Source organism: Mustela putorius, unplaced genomic scaffold (assembly GCF_011764305.1).
Source record: "Mustela putorius furo isolate JIRA1106 unplaced genomic scaffold, ASM1176430v1.1 tig00000596_pilon_pilon_pilon, whole genome shotgun sequence".
NCBI classification, from domain to species: Eukaryota; Metazoa; Chordata; class Mammalia; order Carnivora; family Mustelidae; genus Mustela; species Mustela putorius.
In genome coordinates, this window is record NW_025421428.1 from 15,097,908 (window position 1) to 15,119,367 (window position 21,460).

The 21,460-nt window shown below is 67.7% G+C and overlaps 1 protein-coding gene across 8 annotated transcripts in view; it reads left to right on the forward strand.

Annotated features, from left to right (window-relative positions):
* KCNT1 (potassium sodium-activated channel subfamily T member 1) overlaps positions 1–16,783 on the forward strand; it is a 62,530-nt gene extending 45,747 nt beyond the window's left edge. For 4 of the 8 annotated variants that reach the window (XM_045082856.1, XM_045082852.1, XM_045082854.1 and 1 more), the window contains 18 exons: positions 9–117; positions 464–572; positions 720–869; positions 1,345–1,580; positions 1,790–2,027; positions 2,874–2,979; positions 4,931–5,103; positions 5,498–5,569; positions 5,792–5,926; positions 6,185–6,296; positions 9,401–9,502; positions 9,784–9,867; positions 9,952–10,080; positions 10,410–10,430; positions 11,035–11,356; positions 12,593–12,655; positions 15,565–15,649; positions 15,742–16,783. In XM_045082856.1, coding sequence (XP_044938791.1) covers positions 9–117; positions 464–572; positions 720–869; positions 1,345–1,580; positions 1,790–2,027; positions 2,874–2,979; positions 4,931–5,103; positions 5,498–5,569; positions 5,792–5,926; positions 6,185–6,296; positions 9,401–9,502; positions 9,784–9,867; positions 9,952–10,080; positions 10,410–10,430; positions 11,035–11,356; positions 12,593–12,655; positions 15,565–15,649; positions 15,742–15,862 — 2,367 coding nt within the window. In that variant the 3' untranslated portion in view covers positions 15,863–16,783. The remainder of the gene's footprint in view (positions 1–8; positions 118–463; positions 573–719; positions 870–1,344; positions 1,581–1,789; positions 2,028–2,873; positions 2,980–4,930; positions 5,104–5,497; positions 5,570–5,791; positions 5,927–6,184; positions 6,297–9,400; positions 9,503–9,783; positions 9,868–9,951; positions 10,081–10,409; positions 10,431–11,034; positions 11,357–12,592; positions 12,656–15,564; positions 15,650–15,741) is intronic. The other 4 variants (XM_045082857.1, XM_045082853.1, XM_045082860.1 and 1 more) reach the window with 2 other exon arrangements.
* Positions 16,784–21,460: the final 4,677 nt, after the last annotated feature.

Consider the following 21,460-nt stretch of genomic DNA (forward strand, 5'->3'; position numbering starts at 1 on the left):
TCCCCCAGGACCACCAGACCATCCTGCGAGCCTGGGCCGTGAAGGACTTTGCACCCAACTGCCCCCTCTACGTCCAGATTCTCAAGCCGGAGAACAAATTCCACGTCAAGTTCGCAGGTGCGTGGGGCGGGTGTGCGCCCACGTGGGGTGTGGGAAGGGCTGGAGCACCCGCGAGCTCACAGAGCCTCTCGGGGGGCTGTGGGGCGCGGTGAAGCCCACGCAGGCGTCCCTGTGGGAGGTGACCGTCCGGCACGCGGACCCAAGTGTCCGTGGGGCCTCCGAGAGGCATCTCTGTGGTCGCGCTCCAGCTGGGCTCCCGGTGGGAGGGGGCGAGCAGACCCCCGCCCTGGAGCGGTCCTCAAGCTGGGAGTCCGGCTCCGACGCTGCGGGGGGAGGGCGCAGGCCAGGGCGCCCGCTGTGGGACGGCGAGGCCCCAGCGGCCACCTGCCCCGTCCCGCCGCAGACCACGTGGTGTGTGAGGAGGAGTGCAAGTACGCCATGCTGGCCCTCAACTGCATCTGTCCCGCCACGTCCACGCTCATCACGCTGCTGGTGCACACGTCCCGCGGCCAGTGAGTGCGCGGCCGGGGCAGGCGGGGCGGGGGCGGGGCCGTCGGGGGGGGGCCTGCTGGGCTCCGCCCTCAGGGCAGGGCGGCCGTGGGGTGTGGGGGGCGGTGTGGGCCGCCCCCGGGGGCCGCTGACGGGCGGCCGCCCCGCAGGGAAGGCCAGGAGTCCCCGGAGCAGTGGCAGCGCATGTACGGGCGCTGCTCGGGCAACGAGGTGTACCACGTGCGCATGGGGGACAGCAAGTTCTTCCGCGAGTACGAGGGCAAGAGCTTCACCTACGCCGCCTTCCACGCGCACAAGAAGTACGCGCCCCCGGGCGGGGCGGGGCCGCGGGCGGGGGCGGGGCCAAGAAAGGAGACCGGAGGCGGGGCCGCGGGAGGAGGCGGGGCTCCGGGGGCGGGGCCAAGAAAGGGGACCGGAGGCGGGGCCGCGGACGGGGACCGCGGGCCAGGGCGGGGGTGGGCGGGGGCGGGGGCCTATGGGCGGGGCCGGCTGGGAGGGGCGGGGCGCCGCGGGAGGAGGCGGGGCCAAGAAAGGAGACCGGAGACGGGGCCGCGGGAGGGGGCGGGGCGCCGGGGGGCGGGGCCAAGAGAGGGGACCGGAGGCGGGGCCGCGGACGGGGACCGCGGGCCAGGGCGGGGGGCGGGGCGCCTGTGGGCGGGGCCGGCGGGGAGGGGCGGGGCGCCGCGGGGCGGGGCGGGGCCGGGGGGCCGGGGGCGGTGGCCGCGGGGTAGCCAGCAGCTGCGGCAGGACGCCTCCAAGGTGCGCCCCGCGCAGGTACGGCGTGTGCCTCATCGGGCTGAAGCGCGAGGACAAGAGCATCCTGCTGAACCCCGGGCCGCGGCACACGCTGGCGGCGTCCGACACCTGCTTCTACATCAACATCACCAAGGAGGAGAACTCCGCCTTCATCTTCAAGCAGGAGGAGAAGCAGAAGAAGAAGGGCTTCCCGGCGCAGGGGCTGTACGACGGCTCCTCCCGCTTGCCCATGCACAGCATCGTGGCCTCCATGGGTGAGCCCCCGCCCCGCGCCTCGTGTTCCCGTCGGTACACCCCCCCCGCCCCGCAGGGCCGTCGGGGGCGCTGGCGTCCCAGTGTCCGCCCTGGGACCGGGCGGGGGGAGGCTGCCCTGCACCGGCGGTCCCACTCCGATCCGCGAACCAGCCGCCCCCAGCAGAGCCCAGGGAGGGACGGCCAGCCAAGGTCAGCCGCTCTGCTCCAGGGACAGTGGCCATGGACCTCCAGAACACAGAGTGCCGGCCCGCACAGAGCGGTGGGGGCGGCGGGGGCGGCAAGCTCGCGCTGCCCACAGAGAACGGCTCTGGCAGCCGGCGGCCCAGCATCGCGCCCGTCCTGGAGCGCCCGACAGACAGCTCGGCTCTGCTGCCCTGCGACCTGCTGAGTGACCCGTCGGAGGACGAGATGACTCCGTCAGACGACGAGGGGCTGTCGGTGGTGGAGTGAGTGCCCCTGCGCCCAGACAGAAGCTTCCGATGGGGGCGGGGGTGGGGGCAGACACGGGCCTGGGGGCTGCGGCCAGCAGGGAGGGAGGGTGGAGTCCCCGTGGGCTGAGTCAGGGCTTCATGGGAGACCTCGTTTGGCAAATGTAATGAAAGCTGGGCTGTGCCTCCTGTCCCGTCTCCCCTCCACCTCTACCGCGGGCTGCCACACCTGCGGGCCAGGCCTGCTCAGAGGGGGAGGCTGTCCTCTGCGCATCATCTATCGAGGTCATGGTAGGGGAGCCCTTGGGGAGGCGCCATCCAGCCCCAGAGGCAGGTGGCGTGGCTGACCACCAAGGCCGTGTCCCTGAAGCCAGCTGGAGACAGAGCCGAAGGCCGTCCCCTCCCCCACGCTGCTCAAGGCCCGGCTGTGGCCACCCTCGTGTGGGGTGCACTGGGTGCTGCTGGGGAGACCAGCCCAGCCCCGGGCAGCCGGCAGAGAGGGGCCGAGGGCCAGCGTCGGCCCCCGGACTGGGGTGCTGGCAGCTTCAGGGAGGGCAGGAGCCTCGGGTTATGCCGGTGATCGCAGGCTCTGTGTAAGCGTGTGTGTGTGTCCATGAGTTGTGTGTTCGTGTGCGTGCTGCGTGGCTCCTCACCTGGGACCCGGTGGTCTGGGCCCAGCTCTCCTCCCCCCACACGCAGTCCCACAGCGGGGTGGGTCCATGGGGTCTGGCGCCTCCATGTGGCCGCTTGGGGGCACAGCCCTGCTGCGCTGGGGCAGTGCGGGCAGGGGCTGGGGTGGGGCTGCGGGGGCGGAGCCGGAGCCCCCAGGCCCAACGGCCAGGCGACTGCTGTCTCCCACGCCAGGTACGTGAAGGGCTACCCCCCCAACTCGCCCTACATCGGCAGCTCCCCCACCTTGTGCCACCTTCTGCCCGTGAAGGCCCCGTTCTGCTGTCTGCGGCTGGACAAGGTGGGTGCCCCCCCCCCCGCGCTCCACGGGACTTGACCTTGCGAGGTAACCAAGAACTTTCAGAAAAAGCTTCGAGACGAGAAGGAGATCCTGGGCCTTTGCCCAGACTCACGGCGTTTGCTCTCGGCCTCCAAAGACATGCGGGTTTTACCCGCACCCCCTGGGAGCAGGTGGAGCCCCTTCCCCCTGTCCCCCGCCTGTGTGCTTTCTGAGAGCCAGGACGTCCCTCAGCGCCCCTGTCGGGTCCACCGGCCGCCTCGGGTGCCCCCTCGTCCTGCAGCCCTCGCTGCCCTTCACACGGCAGGTTTGCCTCCGGGGCCTGTCCACACCTCACGGGGCACACACCTGTCCTGACCCTTCTCACGTGGCTCTCAACCCTGCGTCTGGAGGCGTGGACAGTGGTTTGGTGGCACCTGCCTTGGATGGAGGGGATGGGTCTGAGAGCTTTCTCGTGAGACGACTCTGCCTGTGCACCTGGGGCCCAATCTCCGAAGGTGACAGTGTGCTCGGAGGCACGAGACGTTCGTGCGCTGCATTCCTGGGGGTGTTGGTGTGGATCACATGGCTCACCCAGGTTCCTCTGCTTCTGCCTTTGTGGCTAGTGAGTCATTTGTGGGGAGACGGGGAAGGTGTGTCCTCGCCCAGGGGTCTCAGCCCGGATCCCTCGTACCTGCTTCTAAGCGTTCAGCCGCGAGGAGGCGTGTCCGCTTCTGCGCTTCGCACAGTACGGCCTCTGACTCCTCTTTGGTTCAGGACTGTCACCACGCTTACTCCTGTGGTGCTGCGGTTTGTGGCCAATCGTTACTGATTTCGGGGCTCAGACTTTCCTGTTTTGCGGGGGGAAGCCATTTGGGCACATTGGGGCGAGACTGTGTCCCTGTTGTCCCCAGAACACTTCCACAGCATCCCCGCCCTGTCGTGCACCTGCCCTGCCCTGCTCCTGTCCTGGAGCCACTCCCCCAGGGAGCCCCGCGTCTCTCCGTGCAAAACGGGGTTGACACCAAGTTCTGGGTACAGGCGTGCTCGCAGCTCCTACAGTATCACTGCATCTGGGCCTCAGATGGAGCTGGAACATGTGCATACGCGGGTGTACACACGTTACACATGTGCACATGCACGTGGCATACACACACCACACGCATGATATGTGATACATGTGCACAATTACACACACAACACATGCACGCTGTGCACATACATGACGTGCACATGTGATGCATGGCGTGTGCACACATGCATGTGCACGCGTGTGCGTACGTGTTGCTCACGTGTGTGTCACACATGTGCACGCGTGACACACATGTGCACACGCACACACACAACACAGATTTCCTTTCTGCATCTGCTGAGATGCAGGTTCGTACAGTGCTTCCCTCCCCTTCTGGACTTAGGGGTCCCACGGCACCATCCCCTCTCCCCGCAGCTCTGCCCCAGGGCGGTCATACACGGAGCCGCCGCAGGCGGGGTGAGCAGGTCTGCTGGGGCGTGTGGCTCCCATGGGAGCTGCTGCAGGCCACAAAGGGGCCAGGGCCAGCAGCTGGCCACCAGGTGCCTGTGGGTGCCCTTCGGCAAGGGGTCCCTGAGAAGCCTGGCGTCGCCACGGTGGCTGATGCCGTGTGAAAGTCAGTGAGGGGAAGCCCCACAGAGACAGGAGGTGGGCAGAGGGAGCTCCTCACGGCCACTGTCCAGGGCAGAGCCACAGGGAGGAGACGGGCTAGCCACGGGGCAGCCAGTGAGAGGCCACCACACCCGCCCCCGGTGGACTTTCAGTTCTGAAGAGCCCCTGCCCACTCACCCCTTCTCCGAAGCCCAGCAGGCCTGCTCTTCTCAGAACTGGCCCATGGCTTGTTCCGGATGGAATCTCGCTTCTTCCCGGTAAACCCGGGCTTTGCTGGTACAGTAACCGGCGGTCTCGGTCCCAAGGCTGAGGTCGGCCCCGGGCTCTCGGCAGGGCTGCAAACACAACAGCTACGAGGACGCCAAGGCTTACGGCTTCAAGAACAAGCTGATCATCGTGTCGGCGGAGACGGCGGGCAACGGGCTGTACAACTTCATCGTGCCGCTGCGGGCCTACTACAGATCCCGCCGGGAGCTCAACCCCATCGTGCTGCTGCTGGACAACAAGTGAGACCCGCCGCGCACCCCCACGCCCACTTGCAGAGGCCCCTGTGTCCCTGGGCCCCCCGGTGCTCAGGAGCACCCTTCTTCCTCCTGCACGGTTTGTCCTGTCCCCTCACTATGAATCTCCGGGGGGCCCTGGCCCAACCCCAGCACCTCGACCCCCCGAGCCTGGGGTCTGACCTGAGCCAGTCCCCCTCCCCCACCGGGGCCGTGGTTCTCCCTCAGGCAAAACAAAGAACAGCCGCGTGGTTCTGTAAAGGCCCCCACGTCTGATGCGCTGTGGTCTTGGGGGACCCCTGCTCCATCCAGCCTTGCTCACTCGGGGCAGGGCCAAGCTGGGCACAGGGGGCGAGCGGCAGAGCAGGGCGGGCACCCACGGGACCTACTGTCCCCACAGGCCTGACCACCACTTCCTGGAGGCCATCTGCTGCTTCCCCATGGTCTACTACATGGAGGGTTCAGTGGACAAGTAAGGGACATCCGCCTCGCCGGCTCCCCACGGAGCCCCTCCCTGCCCCGCCCCTCCCCTCCCCACCCCACCCCTCCTCCCCCCACCCCGCCCCTCCTCCCCAGCTGTGGGGAGCCCAGGAGGTGCAGGGGAGGGGGGTAAGTTGCACCCAGAGGGAGCTCCCGGGTCACCCGACCTGGCCCTGGGGGCCCCCAGCCACGTGGCGTGTCCCCCCGACCCCAGCCTGGACAGCCTGCTGCAGTGCGGTATCATCTACGCGGACAACCTGGTGGTGGTGGACAAGGAGAGCACCATGAGCGCCGAGGAGGACTACATGGCGGACGCTAAGACCATCGTCAACGTGCAGACCATGTTCCGGTGAGAGGCCGGGGCTCGCTCCCGGGGCGGCCGCAGCAGGGCCAGGCTGGGTCCAGAACCAGCGCCCCGGCCATCCAGGAGCCCGGCCCTCTGCAGCCGCTGGGACCACGGGACCCCACCCCGAGTCCCCGCTGCCTTATCCGCGACCGGGGGACCCGCCCTGACCCCGCTGCCCCGTCCGTGACCGGAGGACCCGTCCTGAGCCCCCGCTGCCCCGTCCGCCATCGCAGACCCCGCCCTGACCCCGCTGCCCCGCAGGCTGTTCCCCAGCTTGAGCATCACCACGGAGCTCACCCACCCTTCCAACATGCGCTTCATGCAGTTCCGTGCTAAGGACAGCTACTCTCTGGCTCTTTCCAAGCTGGAAAAGGTGAGCAGCCGCACTGGACCTCCCCTGCTCCACGTGCTGAGCTGTCAGGTCCCTGAGCCCGGAGGGAGTGAGCCAGGGGGTTCTTGGGGCTCAGGGGCCACGGAAGGCCGAGGCACCTGCTCTCCTCTGGCCAAAGGGGGCCCGAGACGGGGACTCAGCTCCCTTGAGGCTCCTATGTCGCCCAGAGCCTTTAGGGACCCTGGTCCCCCTGACGGCCAGGTCCAGGCCTGGCCGTGCCTGGGGCTGAGGCTGCCCGCCATGTCCGTAAATACCAGCACGGGATGGGGACACCGACTAATTCCCCGTGCCCCACGTATTGGGCCCAGATCGGAAACGTGACGAGTCTCCGCCAGCGGGCGGGGGGCAGAGAGGGGAGGAAGTTGCCGGACCGCACAGTGGCGGGGAGGCGGGGCGGGAATCCACTGGGGGCTTCGCAGGGCTCCAGGAGGGATATATCCACGGGCTGGCGTTGGTGTGGTGCTCTGGGGCACAGGGGTGGGCGACGGGGCACACAGGCCCTGGTGATACCGTCCCTGACAAGGCCGCTGGGAGGCACCTCTCCGCAGCAAGGGGCAGGGCCTGTGCTGGGGTGAGGGCAGGAGCAGGGAGCCTCGGCGGCCGTCCACCCAAGCGAGGCCAGGCCGTCCACCCCAGATAGAAGGGACAGGCGCTAGAGCGTCACCCTGACGCGGGCAGACGGTGGAAGGAGCCCCGGGGCAGGTCACGAGGCCCAGGAGGCCCTAGCGCCACGCGTGCCAGAGGGACGCCGGGCAGGGGGCCTCCAGCCCCTCGGAGGACACACAGGGGCTCCTGCTCGGCGCCCGTCCTGGCCAGGCCCTCTCTGGAGTGCGCTCTGCCGGGCGCCTGGGGCCGGTCCTCCCGGCCACGCTGAGACCCTCGCAGCAGCCTAGGGGCTGAGCGTCCGTGCCTGGAACGGCGGGAACCTGCCGGACTCCGTCCAGATGTTGCTCGGGATCGAGCCAGAGTCTTGCGATCTAGGAATTCTGGTCTGACCCGAGCAGGGATGGGGGGGACGGGCACGGGGTCGGGCTCCAGCCGCTGGTCCCTCGCTGCCCGCTCCCCAGAACACAGGCGGTCCCTCAGGCCTCCCACACAGACTGTTGTAGGAGGTGGGCTTCGAGGGAGCCTGCACTCCCGCTCCCCTTCCTTCTGCGCTGACGGCCCCTGCCGGCCCCCGCGCAGCCTCACTTCCCGTGGCTGGTACACCCCCTGCCCAGCTCAGGACGACGAACCCCATCGTGGGGCTGCGCGGTCTGGGCCCGGACAGAAGGGAGGGCATCGGCACGCGTGACCCCAGGACACTGCCTCGAGAAACAGCCCGGGCTCCTCCAGGCTGACGTGGGCTGGGGGTCCTGGGCCGCGGAGACGGGGGGCGCCGCCAGAGCTGCGGGTTGTCACCATCCCTCAGAGGGTCGGAGCCGACATCCCCCCCACGACCACCGTGAGCCCCGGGCCTGGAGGCCACGGAGGCCTTGTCTTCTGACACGCCGGCTAGACTTGGCCTGGGGTCCCCCACGGGCTCTGCCCCCAGGCACGCCCCAGCTCCGAGGGCTCAGCAGATGGCCGGGCGGCGACATCCCCCCCGGGAGCGGCTAGGCTCGTCTTTTGAAGAATTAACGGCAGTTTGTTTTTATAAAAGTGTGCACGTCTTCTGCTTCAAGCAACACTGAGATGATGAAGGAGATGTTTTTTGGAAACGGCGACCCACGTTGCCGTTGGTGTGTGCCGGCCACAGAGCCGGGTGAAGACAGGACCTGACAGGAGGACGGCCGGGGACGCCGGGACGCAGCGGTGGGGATCCCCCACCCCATTCCGGCCGCTTGGCTGCCGAGGGGCTGCTGATCCCGACCAGCCTCCCGCCCCGCTCTGCCTGCAGGAGGGGTCCCTGAGGCGCCAGCCCCAGAATCGGCAGGGTCTCCTGCAGCCTGAGGTCATGGGACCCCGTGTTCAAGCACTGGGGACGTCGTGTTAAAGACGCCGCAGCTGCCCCTCCGAAGGCCCCGTGGACCCAGTTCCTCCTCAGTTCCCCGGTGCCACTTGAACAGGAAGGCAGCCGGGTTCTGCCGCACACCCGTGGGACGTAGACGCTCCTGGGGGACTGGGGCCTACAGACCCGCGCCCAAACGGGGTGCACTTGACCAGGCAAATGCCGCCACCAGAACCCACCCCGCGACTTCACGCCCTGATGCCACACGCTGCTGCCCTCCAGGCGGCCCCTGGGTCTTCCATGTCCCCTGCCTGCCTCCCGACTTTGAAGCAAGTCTGGTCCCATGAGAAAAGAGGCCTCTCGGCTGTCAGTTTTTGCAGATGAATCTTGGGTGCTGGGGGGAAACGGCCCCGAAGACGTCCACGACTGGCTCGCTAGGGCCTAGATGCAGTGTGGTGTGCAGTCAAGGGACCCTGTAGACAGGAGAGGGCCCCCTGGGGGCCCACTGTCCTCCCTGGGGACCTGCCAGGCTGGAGGCGGAGGGCCAGTGGTCAGCAGGTGCACTGCTGGCTGTGGGGCAGGAGTGAGCCACGAGCTGGGCAACTTGGTCAGCTTCTAGAAACGAAGCAGGAGGAAAAGACTGTCCCCAGAGCTGCGGGAAGGAGCGCCGCCCGCTGGCACCTTCATTCCACCCCATGAAATCCACGCTGGGCTCCCGACGTCCGGAGCTGGGTGAGGGTGGCTCTGTGTTCCTGCTGCGAGGCTGTGGCGCCGTGTCCCGCAGCCACGGGGAGCCTCCACGGCGGGTTCCTGGAACTCAGCGCTCGCCGTGGGGAACAGGAGGCAGAACGGTGCACGCGTTCCCGTGGCTTCATGTCCACAGTCCCACCGACTTCACTTACCCAGGCTCGAGGATAAAGTGACGGAGATTATCTCGAATGTTGGGATGGCGAGAGCCGTTCGTGAAAGCATGCGTGGGCGGTCCCGTGGGACCGGCCAGGTCCCCCCTCCTGAGCTCTGGCCCCGAGTGCGTCTGGGGTTGGGGGGCACTAGCTGGGTGCTGGGGCCAAGCTCCGCCGTCTGCCGGTGTGCGCACTCCCTCCACCCCCCACGCGGCCGCGGCCTGAGCGCCCACCTGAGCCCCCCTTTCCCGCAGAGGGAGCGGGAGAACGGCTCCAACCTGGCCTTCATGTTCCGCCTGCCGTTCGCCGCGGGCCGCGTCTTCAGCATCAGCATGCTGGACACCCTGCTCTACCAGGTCAGCGGGGGCGGGGAACGCCGCAGCCCAACCTCCTCTCCACCTCCAGCCGACGAAGCCTTGTTTGGAGCATCCCTCCCTGGGTCCCCCTGGTGTCTCCGTCCTCTTCCTCCCAGAAAGACACCGCTCTGGGCTCTGCTCCCGGCAGCCTCTGGGTCTCCGACCCCCAAGGCTGAGTCAGGCTTCCCAGCAGGGGACGGTGGGCGCCCCAGCGGGCACGGGAAGGGACCCGGCCTGTCCCCGGGGCGCCCGCGCCTCACTGCGGCCTCCTCTCCGGCCAGTCCTTCGTGAAGGACTACATGATCTCCATCACCAGGCTGCTGCTGGGCCTCGACACCACGCCGGGCTCCGGCTACCTCTGCGCCGTGAGTCACGGGGCCAGCCGGGCGGGCTGGCTGTTGTGGGGGTGCACGCGGCCGGCCCCCACTCAGGGCCGCCGCTCGCTCTAGATGCGGGTCACGGAGGAGGACCTGTGGATCCGCACATACGGCCGGCTCTTCCAGAAGCTGTGCTCCTCCAGCGCCGAGATCCCCATCGGCATCTACCGCACCGAGTGCCACGTCTTCTCGAACTCCGAGGTTCGGGCGAAGGGCTCCGGAGGGTGGGCTCGCGCACCGGCGGCCCACAGGCTTCCTGTGAATTTCGTGTTGCCGCCGTGTTTCAGTTCCAGGATCCAGGCCTTGGCTTGCCAGGCCCTCCTGGGGTCAGGCTCATGTGCCCCCACGTGGGGTTGGGCGGCTGGGACTCCCGCGTGGGGCCGGGGAGCTTGAGAATGAGGGAGCCAGCTGGAGCCACAGTGGGCAGCCTGCCACGCAGGTCCCGGGCCCATGAGGGGCTCAGACAGTGTCTGGGGCCGTGGGCAGAGGCACCCCCCCGGCACCCAGGTTGTCTCTGGTTTCGTTTGCAGCCCCACGACCTCAGAGCCCAGGTGAGTGGCCCCATGAGCATCCCGTGAAGGTATGCCCCCGACCCCAAGCCTGGGGGACACAGAGTGACGGCAGGGCCGGGGACGCGTCCCCAGCATGGGTCAGCCTTGGCAGAGCTCCAAGAGGGCCCCTGAGGAACCAAGCTCCTCCGGCCCCATGTGCACTGTGCATGTCCCACTGTGGCGCCCGTCATAGCGAGTGGCCCCCTCCTTGCTGTTCTGACCGGACCTCCGTGCCCCCAGCCTCGCAGGGCCGCTGCCAGGCAGGAGTCTCCCCACGCCCCCTGGGTTCCCACACACCCGCTGAGCCGCTATCACTCTCCCATCGGCCACGCCCCCCGCCCCTGCTCTCCAGCTCTCCACTCTCCTAGAGGGGGAGACTGGGGCTCACGCAGGGGTGGGCCTTCCGCGGCAAAGTCAGGCCTGGCCGGGTCCCGGGGGGAGGGCCCCAAGAGGTGGTAGGAGCCACCCTCGCTCCCCCGGCAAACGTGGACAGACCTGGAGGCTGGTGGCTTGGGCTGGAGGAGGAAGGCCCTTGTGCCCCTGGGGCCTGGGGTCCCCCAGCAGAAGGCTGGCTCCCCTCCCCTCACCCTCCCCCCTCGGCCAGTCCCAGATCTCAGTGAGCGTGGAGGACTGCCAGGACACGCAGGAAGCCAGGGGGCCCTGGGGCATGCAGGCGGGCGGCGGCAGCACCCACGGCCGGCACCCGGTCGGTGGGGACCCAGCCGAGCACCCGCTGCTGCGGCGCAAGAGCCTGCCGTGGGCCCGGAAGCTGAGCCGCAGGGGCTCCAAGCCGGCGGGGAAGGCGGCGGCCGCCGAGTGGGCCGGCCAGCAGAGGCTCAGCCTGTACGGCCGCTCCGAGCGCCAGGAGCTCTCCGAGCTGGTCAAGAACCGCATGAAGCACCTGGGGCTGCCCACCACCGGCTACGGTAAGAGCCCGGGCGCCACCGCCCGCCACGGGGCTGGGACAGACACGGCGCTTGACCCGGGTGCCCAGGGGCCACCTCTGCCCAGGGCCTCTGCGCTGCCCGCCACACCCATGCGGCCCCTTAGAGACCCTCTGGTGCCAGGACACAGGATCCTCCCAGAACTGGCCCTGAGCCCCACAGGGAGGGCTCCCCCTCACCGCTCTGGGGCCTCAATCTCCCCATCTGTAAAACGGGACTAGATCAAGGTGACTGAGCCCAGCGTGTGGAACTCATGGGAGCCGTGGCCGGGGTGCGGGCCAGGCCAGGCCGGGCTCAGTGAGGCGCCTCTGGGGTCAGAAACGCAGGGTGCACTGTGTTCCCATGGAGAACGGGAATATGGCAGGGAGACCCCGCAGCCCCCGGCCACCCCTTCCCCGGCCTTCCCAGCAGCCAGAGCGTCTGGGGCTCGGCAGCGGGCAGCTGGAGCTGCGGCCACCATGGACGTGGGGCCCCACAGCTGCTCCTGAGACACGGGCCCTGCTTCCGCTGCTTGTGGCTGCTCCCCAGACCCTGGCAGCCCCCTTTTCTGTGGAGCTTATTTTGGAGGAAAGTTCATGACCTTGGCTAAAAGCAGACCCAGAGGAGAGATGCTCTATCCCACGCCCGCTCTGGAGGTGCTGCCTGTTCCTGCTGCTGCCCGTCGGCACCCACACCCTGCACTGGGTCGAGCCTCTGGCGGGCGTGGGGTTCCCTCTCGGGGACTCTGCCTGGGGCTCAGGCTTGGCTGTCCCCCTGCGGGCACGGGCTCTCAGCAGCCTGCGTCCTGCGTGTGCCTGGCTCAGGGGCCCTAGTGCCCTCTCCAGGTGGGACCAGAGGCTAGAGTCTGGGGCCGGCCCTGCCCCCACCACGCAGAAGCTGCACGCTCCACCTCTGTTCCCCTCCACGTCCCTGCCCCTCAGGACGGTGCTCACCGGGCCCCACGGCCAGGGTCAGCAGAGACTCCGGCCCACCGACCCCGGGACTGGCACCTGACCCTCATTCCCTTAACCTCCGCGCCCCCCTGCCCTCCCCAGAGCTTGGCAGAGAAGGAAGCCACATGGTGGTGGCGGACCTGCTTCCCCGGCGGCTGGCGCTGGCCGTCCCCGCGTGCACGGCCTCCCGCGTGCGGCTGGCTGCCCCCGCCGCGCCGGCCACCGCACTGTTCGCTGACCTCTCTCTCTCTCTGTTTCTGCCCGCCCCCCGCTGTGTGCTCCGTAGAGGATGTAGCAAATTTAACGGCCAGTGATGTCATGAACCGGGTAAACCTGGGATATTTGCAAGGTAATTCCGCTCGGCCGGGTCCGGCCGCCCCACGAGGGGCCTCCGGCCGTGCCGGCGGGCCGCCCCAGCCAGGCAGGCGGACAGGAGAGTCGGCAGGAGAGGGCTCTGCAGGCAGGGCCCCTGTGCTTCCCAGGCCGCCCCTGTGCAGGGCCCGGGCGGTCACCGCGCCGCCGTCGGGTTGCGCCACAGTCGCTCCCGTGTGCTCTCAGCCCGCCCGCCTCCAGGGAAGCTGTCCAGGCAGATGGTTCTGGGCCTGGGTCCCGTGGGTGCACACACACGGGGGAGCACGGCGAGGCCCGGGCCGGCAACAGGGACCCCGGGGCCTGCTCCGCCCTGGGCTTTCATGGGCCACCTGTGTCGGCAGAACTGGCCGGAGCTCCAAGAGGGCAAGAGGGGCCTCCGCTTCCGGCCAAGACAGAGCCGGTCCTCCCTTCTCTCACCTGGGGTCAGGCTTCTTCCGAGAAGACACCCAGCAGCCTCCCAGATCAGCTCTGAGACCCCCAACAGGAGGCAGAGCAGCATCAGGCCGCAGGCCCTGCTGCCAGGCCCCCTTCCTTCCCGGGCCGTTCTTTGCAGCCCTAGAGAAAGGTCCAAGTGCACGTGCCCAGGCCCCTTGGGGCAGCACCTCCATCCAGAGTTGGGCCAGGAGCCGTCTGGGCCAGACCCAGGCCCTGGAATGGAAACCTCAGTGGGGGACTGGCCCGTTAAGGCCCGTGCTGAGAAGGCCTTGGCCTCTCCTGGGTTCTTGTGCTTTTCCTTGCAAGCGGGGATGGTGTTCATGGAAGACCCACGGGCCAGCACGGATCCAAGTCCGGCAGCTTCCATGAGCAGGGTGGCCGCGTGGCCCCTCCCAGTGTCCGGCCACCCCTGCTTCCCACCGAGGCTGAGCGCCTCCCAATGTGGGTGTTGGGAAGTGCCTGAGGCTCGGGGCAGAGGAGAGGGAAGCTCCTTAGCCAGGCCCCCAGGGGAGGGCATCCTCCCCAGGCAGCCCTCTGGAGGGTGCGGCTGCAGGCCCTCATCCCTGCTGGCTGCCACCCGTGAGGCAGGTGGCTGAGACTTGATTAGGTGCGGGGCTGGGGGGCAGAGAGCGCAGACCCCGGTGTGGGGCGGGGAGGGCCAGTGGCATGGCAGCACCAGGTCTGCAGGGTTGCTGGAAGGCCTGGGGCAGTAGGAGTGCGGGGGTGGGGCGCAGAGTAAGGGGACAGCTCCTTTGGCCGTTTGCCGGGAGGGCCGTCATCAGCCCCCTGCCCCCACCTGAGCACGGTGGCCACAGTGCAGCTCACCTGTCCCGGGAAAACTGGGGTCAGTGGCTCGTGACCAAGCAGCCCCCACCCCCTGGCGCTTCGGCTGGGCCCCCACAGCCTACCCGCCCACCTACCCGCCCCACGGCCCAGCACCCCCAGATGCACAAAGGTGGGCCTGGCTCGGTCCGGTCCTAAGCTGTTGGTTTCAGGAACACCTTGGTCGTCCGGGGGAGACGCGGGGGCCCAGGCTGGGTGGGGAGGGCCCCATGAGGCAGGAGCCAGCGTGTGAGATGGCTGCCCAGCCACGGAGGGGTGGCCCGTGTGCCCTGGGGGAACCAGCTGGTGGCTCTGACCCCAGAACCACCCCCCACTTTCTGTGTGCTGACCCAGCGTCCGTCTCCACGTGGCCGCTCCGCTGGTGCCTTTGGTTGGGGGTCAGTAAGACCCATCTCCCTCTCCTCCTGCGGCACCCCTGCACGTGCCACGAGGCCCACCCCGGAGACACTCGGGGGGCCTGGGGCTGGGAGGTGTGCTGTCCCACATGGCCACCGATTGAGCCCCCCCCGCTCAAAGGCCGGCAGCTTCCACCAAAGGGCCCCAACACGAGCCGTGGAAAGAGCAGAGAGCTGCGGTCACCAGGCAGCTGTTCCCGGAGTGGACGCAGAGGCTGGCGCCAGGGGACGGCCCGAAAGTTTGAGCATGTTCACTGGCCCCCAGGGCCCAGCCCGTGCCCCCGCCTGCCTCCAAGGAAGCTGCCGTGCCCGGCCTGTGGCTGCCGTGTGGAGTCGGCTGGCACAGCTTGGCCCCCAGCCCGGCCGGCCCACGGGCCGCTTCTCCAGCTTTGCAGAGGATCCCTTCCTCGGGGGCCCGGCCGGCGCGGTCCTGCCGACGGGGTGGTGCAAGAAGGAAACCGCAGGAGCTGGGGGTACCGGCCACCGGAGCTGGACCCCTCTGCAGTGCCGTCCCCTGGATGGCCGCCCTGGGTCAGGAGATGCCTTCTGACATTGCCGATGAGTAAACTGAGGTCACGAGCCGTTCGTTTCCCTGCCAGTGAGCACAGGGCCTCTGGCAGTCCTGTGCGTGGCCAGGGGGACATCTGAGGCGGGACTGCTGCTTCTCCAGACCCCGTTCTCCCCCCCACGGGCTGCGTCCCCACAGCCACCCATGCCCCAGAGACCAGGTCATCCCTATGGGCTCCGAAGGGGCTGGCGGAGGGGCCTGTGGGCCGGCGCCGTGGAGCAGGCGTTGGGAAACAGGACGCATGTCCAAAGCAGCCTGGTAGGGAGGGGCCGGCAGGGTGGTCAGCCTGGTAGGGAGGGGCCGGCAGGAGGGCCGGGCCAGGGTGCGTGTGCGCATGTGTGTGGGCACGTGGGCGCACGCAGGTGTGTGCAAACGGCAGGTGTGCCCGTGGCTGCCACGTCGGAGCTGCCGGCTGCCCGGGGCTGTGGGTGTCAGCCCGTGCCCACGCCCTCGTGGCAGACCCCGGCCCGTGCCGGGCCCGCAGCAGGTACCCATCCGGCAGGGCCAGCCCCACGGGGTGCAGGCAAGACGCCCGGGAAGGCGAGGAAGATCCTGGGGCCAGGCCAGAGCCCCCGGCTCTTGGGGCATGGCAGAGTGGAGGGGCGCAGCAGACCGGTGACCAGCACGGGCCCGTGTCCTTTGCAGACGAGATGAATGACCACCAGAACACGCTCTCCTATGTCCTCATCAACCCCCCGCCCGACACGAGGCTGGAGCCCAACGACATCGTGTGAGTCCCGTGTTCCCCCCACGGGCAGACCCCATGCCCCCCCAACCCCGGCCCGGGCGGAGGACAGCATCCAGGGCTCTCCCACCCCGCAGGTACCTCATCCGCTCCGACCCCCTGGCGCACGTGGCCAGCAGCCCGCAGAGCCAGAAGAGCAGCGGCAGCCACAGGCTGGCTTCCTGCAACCCCGAGACCCGCGACGAGACGCAGCTCTGAGCCGGCCCCACGAGGAGCCCCACCCCACGACGGCATGCCTCACGCTGCATGGAGCGCCGGGGCCCCGCCGTGCCCCCACAGCGCCCCGGTGTCGGTCTGGCCCACCCCGGACAGGAGCCCTCCCCGGGGAGAAGGGGGCGCGTGCCCCGGGCCCCAGGAGAAGCGGGCGGGGAGGCCTTTTTTAACCTGTTTTTACAAACCTGTACAGTCCGCGTCCCCTCGCAACGCACTGCAACTCGTGACGGGGTCCGGCTGCGGCGGACGAGGAGGCGGGCAGGGGTGCATGCGGACGGGAGGGAGCCAAGCCCCCGACGACTGTGCTCACTCACACAGCTCACGTGGAAGCCGTGTTCCCGCGGCCACGTACCGATGGCCCGCTCACGGGGCCGGATCTGGCCACGCGACAGTGAGGGTCTGGCCCAGGGTCGGGCCGAGGGGCTCCCCTGCCGGCGAGCGCTCCAGCACGGTGCGGCCGGCAGGAGAGGGGAGCCGTGAACCCCGGGAAGTCAGCAGCTTGGCCTGGAGCCCCCAACCCTGAGGCCGGGCCTGCTCAGAGCACATGGAGGGGAGCGGGCTGCCTCGAGACCCCCGAGGGGTCCGCTGCCATACGAAGGTTCCTGCGACCCAGGACTTTGCGGCCAAGAACAAGAAGTCGTCCTTCCCGTCCGTGTTGACGTGAACGGCCGCGGCCCCGCGTCCATGGGCGTCAGGCAGGGCTGGTGCGTTTCCACTGGCTGCTGGACGCTTGTTAGCACCGACCCAAAGCACAACTCACCCTGGGCTGCTGGCCCAGGTTCTCTCTGCGAGGGAAGGATGTGGAGGCCGTGGGTGCCACGCCGCCGGGCTTTCCTTGTCACTGTGTGTGACAGGTGTTGTGCGGTTAGTGCTGGGACCTTCTATTAAATGGATGCTTTCTGCAAACATCGGGGTCGGTTATAAGGCTTTCCCGCCGTGGCCTCGTGGTCTAGGCCTGGCCCAGTCCCACTCCCTAGCCGCCCCCCCAGCCCAATTCCAAGGGTGAGACACGCGTGCTGTGGCCCCTGCCCCACCCAGACCCCACAGGGAAGGCCCCGTCCCAAGGAAATGCTGCCGGCCTGGGCCTTCATGGCCGCCGGGCATCTGGGTGCTGGCAGCTGGGAAGCATGGCTGGGGCGGGGGCTCCCCGGGATGGTACGGGGACCCCAGGCTCTGCCGGAGCCCCCTAGCAGGTGTTGGACACGGCATCCAGATGGTGGCAGGCAGCAGAGGGGCCCGCTCCCCCAGCCCGGGCCACACGAGTCCAGCTCACCCCCACCCCCCAGGGCCTCCTGCCCTCAGTGAGCTCACAAGGACTTCGTGCGGCCATACTGGGGCCGGGGCTGCTGAGCGGGTTGGCGGCCTCCGGGGAGGGCCGGCGGGGACAGCGGCCCGCACTGATGCGTGAGGACAACGGGGCCGATGGCACCAACGCCAGGAGGGGCCCCCGTGGGATGGGCGAGCAGCTTCTCCGCGTTTCCTGGCAGGAGTCTTCAGACACAAGGAGGAACTTCTGGTGCCTCCTCTGACAGGACACTGCTCGGACAGGAGTCCCCACGAGGGGCTAGGCGGGCCCAGCCGACGGGAGGGCGAGGGGAAGGGGCCGTCGTGGGGATGCGGCAGGGGGACGCCCCCTACAAAAGGGCAAGCTGTGCCCACAAGTGGCGGCAGAGGCGGCAAACGCCAGGACAACCCCAAACCGTCTCCGAAGGTCCAAGCGATGAGCCGAGAGATGAAGGGGACGCGGCGCCCGGGAAGGTGCCGTGAAACCCACCGCAGGCAGGACGCAGGTCCCCCAACCAAGGACAGAACCAAGGACAGGCCGTGAGAACACCAAGGAGCAGGGAGGTTACCCCACCTACACGCACGGCAGGAGGAGCCCCCAGATTAGCAAAAGCCACGCGCTGTGTGTCGGCAGGAGCAGCCTGCGACCCCGTCCAGGACCCCCTTGCGGGGCTCAGGCTGGACCCCGCGTTCCAGAGCTGCAGAGGCAGGGGTCTTACCACAGGTGGGCTGGGCTGCGGGTCTGCGGAGAAGGTGGGTGCACCGCAAGTGGGACCCGACCACAGGGCAGGGCGGATGCACTCGGAGGTCTGTGGTCCAGGGCAGCGTCTGGGCCACTCCAAGTCCAGGACCTCAGCCGCCCGCCTGCGGCTGGGGCTGCGGGGAGCGCCTCTGCCACTCCAGGCCCCCAGGGGCAGCCGGCTGGCCGGAACCACCTTCACCCCTAGTGAGGTCAGCAGGAGCCTGGGGATGTGTCCACCCACGGAGCTGGGTCGTGGGCCCTGCCCCGGGCCTGCCAGCTTGAGCCCACTGCATCTGTGGCTCCTCCCACCTTGCCCTGGCGGCAGTGCTGAGCGGCCACAAATGACCCCATCAGGTCTGGCCTGCCCACCCGGGCCTGGCACAGAGCCGGGGTCTTCGGGGCAGTAGCCCCTCATGCCCATGGCACTCCGCAGGGGCCCTTTCTAAAGGGGGCAGTGCACACATCCTCCCCCACTGCACAGGCAGGCCCCCGGGGTCTCTGGGCCCCAGCGGTGGACCCCTTCTTGGAAGGTCTCCTCAGATAGGGTTCCCCCGTTTGCAGTGTGCCTGGCTCCCAGGTAGGGCTCCTCACGGCTGCCAACACCGAGCCTCCAGGGTCCCTCTGGGGTTGCCAGGAGGACTGCTCACTATGCCACTTGTTGCCCTGTCCTGTGTCCTGAGACGCTGCGGGCTCCAGATTTGCTCTGGGCTTCTGCCGCGGCCCCCTCTTCCTTCCCATCTTGGGGTCCTGGCCCTTCAGGACAGGAGGCCGGGGGCACTCCTCACCCACCCTGAGCTCTGGGATGGTTGCAGTGGCTGGTACCCAGCCGTCCTGCTGTACACGTGGTCTCAGGGCTCTTCCAAGGGGAACCCCTTCCCCCAGCACCTCCTCCGAGAGCTGGTACTGAGCCCTTGGGTCCCCAGTGAAGGAGCTGAGAGGGACAAGACACACCAGGGCCCCAAAGCCCCTCTCCAAGCCTCAAAGACAGGACAACAGTGGGCACCAAATTCAGGGCTGTCTTGTCCTTTGTCCCCAAATCCAAACCCAGAGTCCAGTGGTCAAACCGCGTGCTAAGTGCCTGGGGACTTCGGCGCGGGGGGGCGTTCCATTTGTAGACCCGCCCGGGTGACGGGGTCTCCCCAGCTGAGCCCTGGCCACTGCCCTGCTTCCAAATGCGTCCTAAGTGACCGCAGGCGTCCCGCGCGTCTCGCACGGGGCTTCTTCCCGGGGCCTTCACGGTCTCACTGTTCCGTGACCCCCTCGCACAACGCGTTTCCAGACGCAGCTGGTGCCGAGTGGGTCCAGAGATGCCGGCTCACACGCTGGACTGTCGGCATCCCCCGTCTGACCAGGACACTCGTCCCCTGTTCACCTTTGCTTTTCGAGGAGAGCTTTCATGTTTCTTCGGATAATAACCACTTGGGTTTTTCTTTTCCTATCTTTTGTTGACCTAAAAAAAAAAAGCCAGCGACTTTACCAGCAAAACGAGTTTACTGGGGTAGAGCAGAGAATTACAGCTCCGGACGAGCGGCGTGTGGTGGGTCCAGGCCAGCCCAGCGGTGGAGGCCGGGGGGCTCCTTTGCCGAGTTCCCGCGAGCCCCTTCCTTCTGCCGGGGACAGAGAACCAGACAGGCTCTTCCTGTGGCAACGCAAGCGGGGGCGGGGGGGGGGGGGCACTTTTTTCTTTTTTTAAGACTTTGTTTGACCGAGAGAGCACAAGTGGGTGGAGCAGAGGGAGAGGGAGAAGCAGGCTCCCCGCTGAGCAGGGAGGACCACGCAGGACTCGATCCCAGGACCCTGGGACCCTGACCTGAGCCGAAGGCAGACGGTTAACCCACTGAGCCCCCCAGGCGCCCCAGACACGATATTCAATGAGATTTCCTTCGTTTAGTTCCACAAGTCATACCTCACTTTTCTTCTCTTACTACGATGGTTTGGGCGTCCAGTGACGCCTCGCCTCGTCCTGGTGACCGAAGGCAACCTGGCCTCCATCCTGACCGACACGGGGACACTCCGGCATCTCCCTGCCAGATGTGGGGCTTGCTGGAGGCCCCTGGCGGGTGTAGCCGAGTCACCGCATTTCTAACGGCAGGAACGAGCACAGCGCCTTCGACGCGGGCGGCCGTTCCCACGCACGCTCTCTCGCACGCTACTGGTACGGATTACGCCGAGACGGTTTCAACCCTGTGGTGTCGCATCTTCCAAAAGGCGGCTGGACCCACTCCACGACTTCAGCCCGGCTTCTGCACGTCAGTCCCCTGTGAGAGGGACCGCGGGCCCGTGCCCCGCGCTGCTTTCGGTCAGCCCTGCCGCGGCCACGCGGGGTTCACCGACCAGCTCTACTGCGCGTGGTTCCCGCGTCCGCTTGTCCCACGCCGGATCCCTTCCTGCCACCTTCTACTATGATTTTAGCCTCCTTGATGAAAGCTCATTTGGTTTTTTCTGATCTTTTTAAATTTCCAACAAAGACGTTTGGGACTGCAGCTTTCTGAGGCTGGTCGTGGGAGCCCGCAGACGGCGACATGCAGAAGGCGTCAGACGCTCCGGACGGGGGCAGGTGCCTCCCAAACACCACGACCTGCGAGCAGGCCACAGGCCGCCAGCGCACTGCTCACCACCCGTTCGGGGAGCCCAGAAACGCAAGCCAGGCCTCACTGGGTAGGAAGGGGCCAACGGGCCTCACCCCTTTTAGGAGGCGCTGGGGGAGGATCAGTGTCTTGCCTTTTCCAGATCCTGGAGGCCACCCATGTTCCCGAGCTCCTGGTCCCTTCATCCACGGTCAAAGCCAGCCGCGTGGCACCTACCTGTGCCCTCCTCTGTGGCCACAGCTCCTCCTCTGACGCTGCCTCCCTCTTGCACTCCTGAGAGCCCCTGTGCCCTGCTGGGCTCCACAGACAAGGTCAGCTGAGAAGCAAGCCCGATTCCTGCCCCAGCCTTAGCCCATTCACCACCAACCAAGCACAGTCACACACAGGGTCTGCAGACGAGGCAGTGGACACCTGTGTGGCCGTCACTCTGCCTTCCATGGGTGCCAGCAGGCCTGAGCCACATCGTGGCCCAGGTGGGATGCTGGGGAAAAGGGGTGTGCTCCAGAGGGCTCTGGGCCATCAGACCCACGCAAACAAATACTACGGGGCGTCCGCCTCACACACGGCCGTGAAAGCCACGTGCGCACAGACCCAAACACAGCAGGCTGCCACACACGCTTGACACATTCTCTTCCAACACGCCTCCATACACTCGGCCGCCCGAAGATCATCCATGGTAATCAGGCCAAATAGATCTGAATAATGTCTTTATCACGACACCCGCTAAACCACGGAACATCAGAGAATGGACCATTCGTATTCTCTTTCCTGTGTCACCTTTCAAAATTGTATCTGTTGTGAATTAATAAGAAAAAAGACAGACAACCCAGCAGAAAAATAGGCGAAACACTTGAACAGGCACCTTACAAGAGAGGAAACTCCGAACGACCTGCAAAGACACGGAAACGTGCTCTCTTCCGCTGTGGTCAGGGCAGCGCTGTGAGCACCCAAGATGAGTTTGTGTCCAGA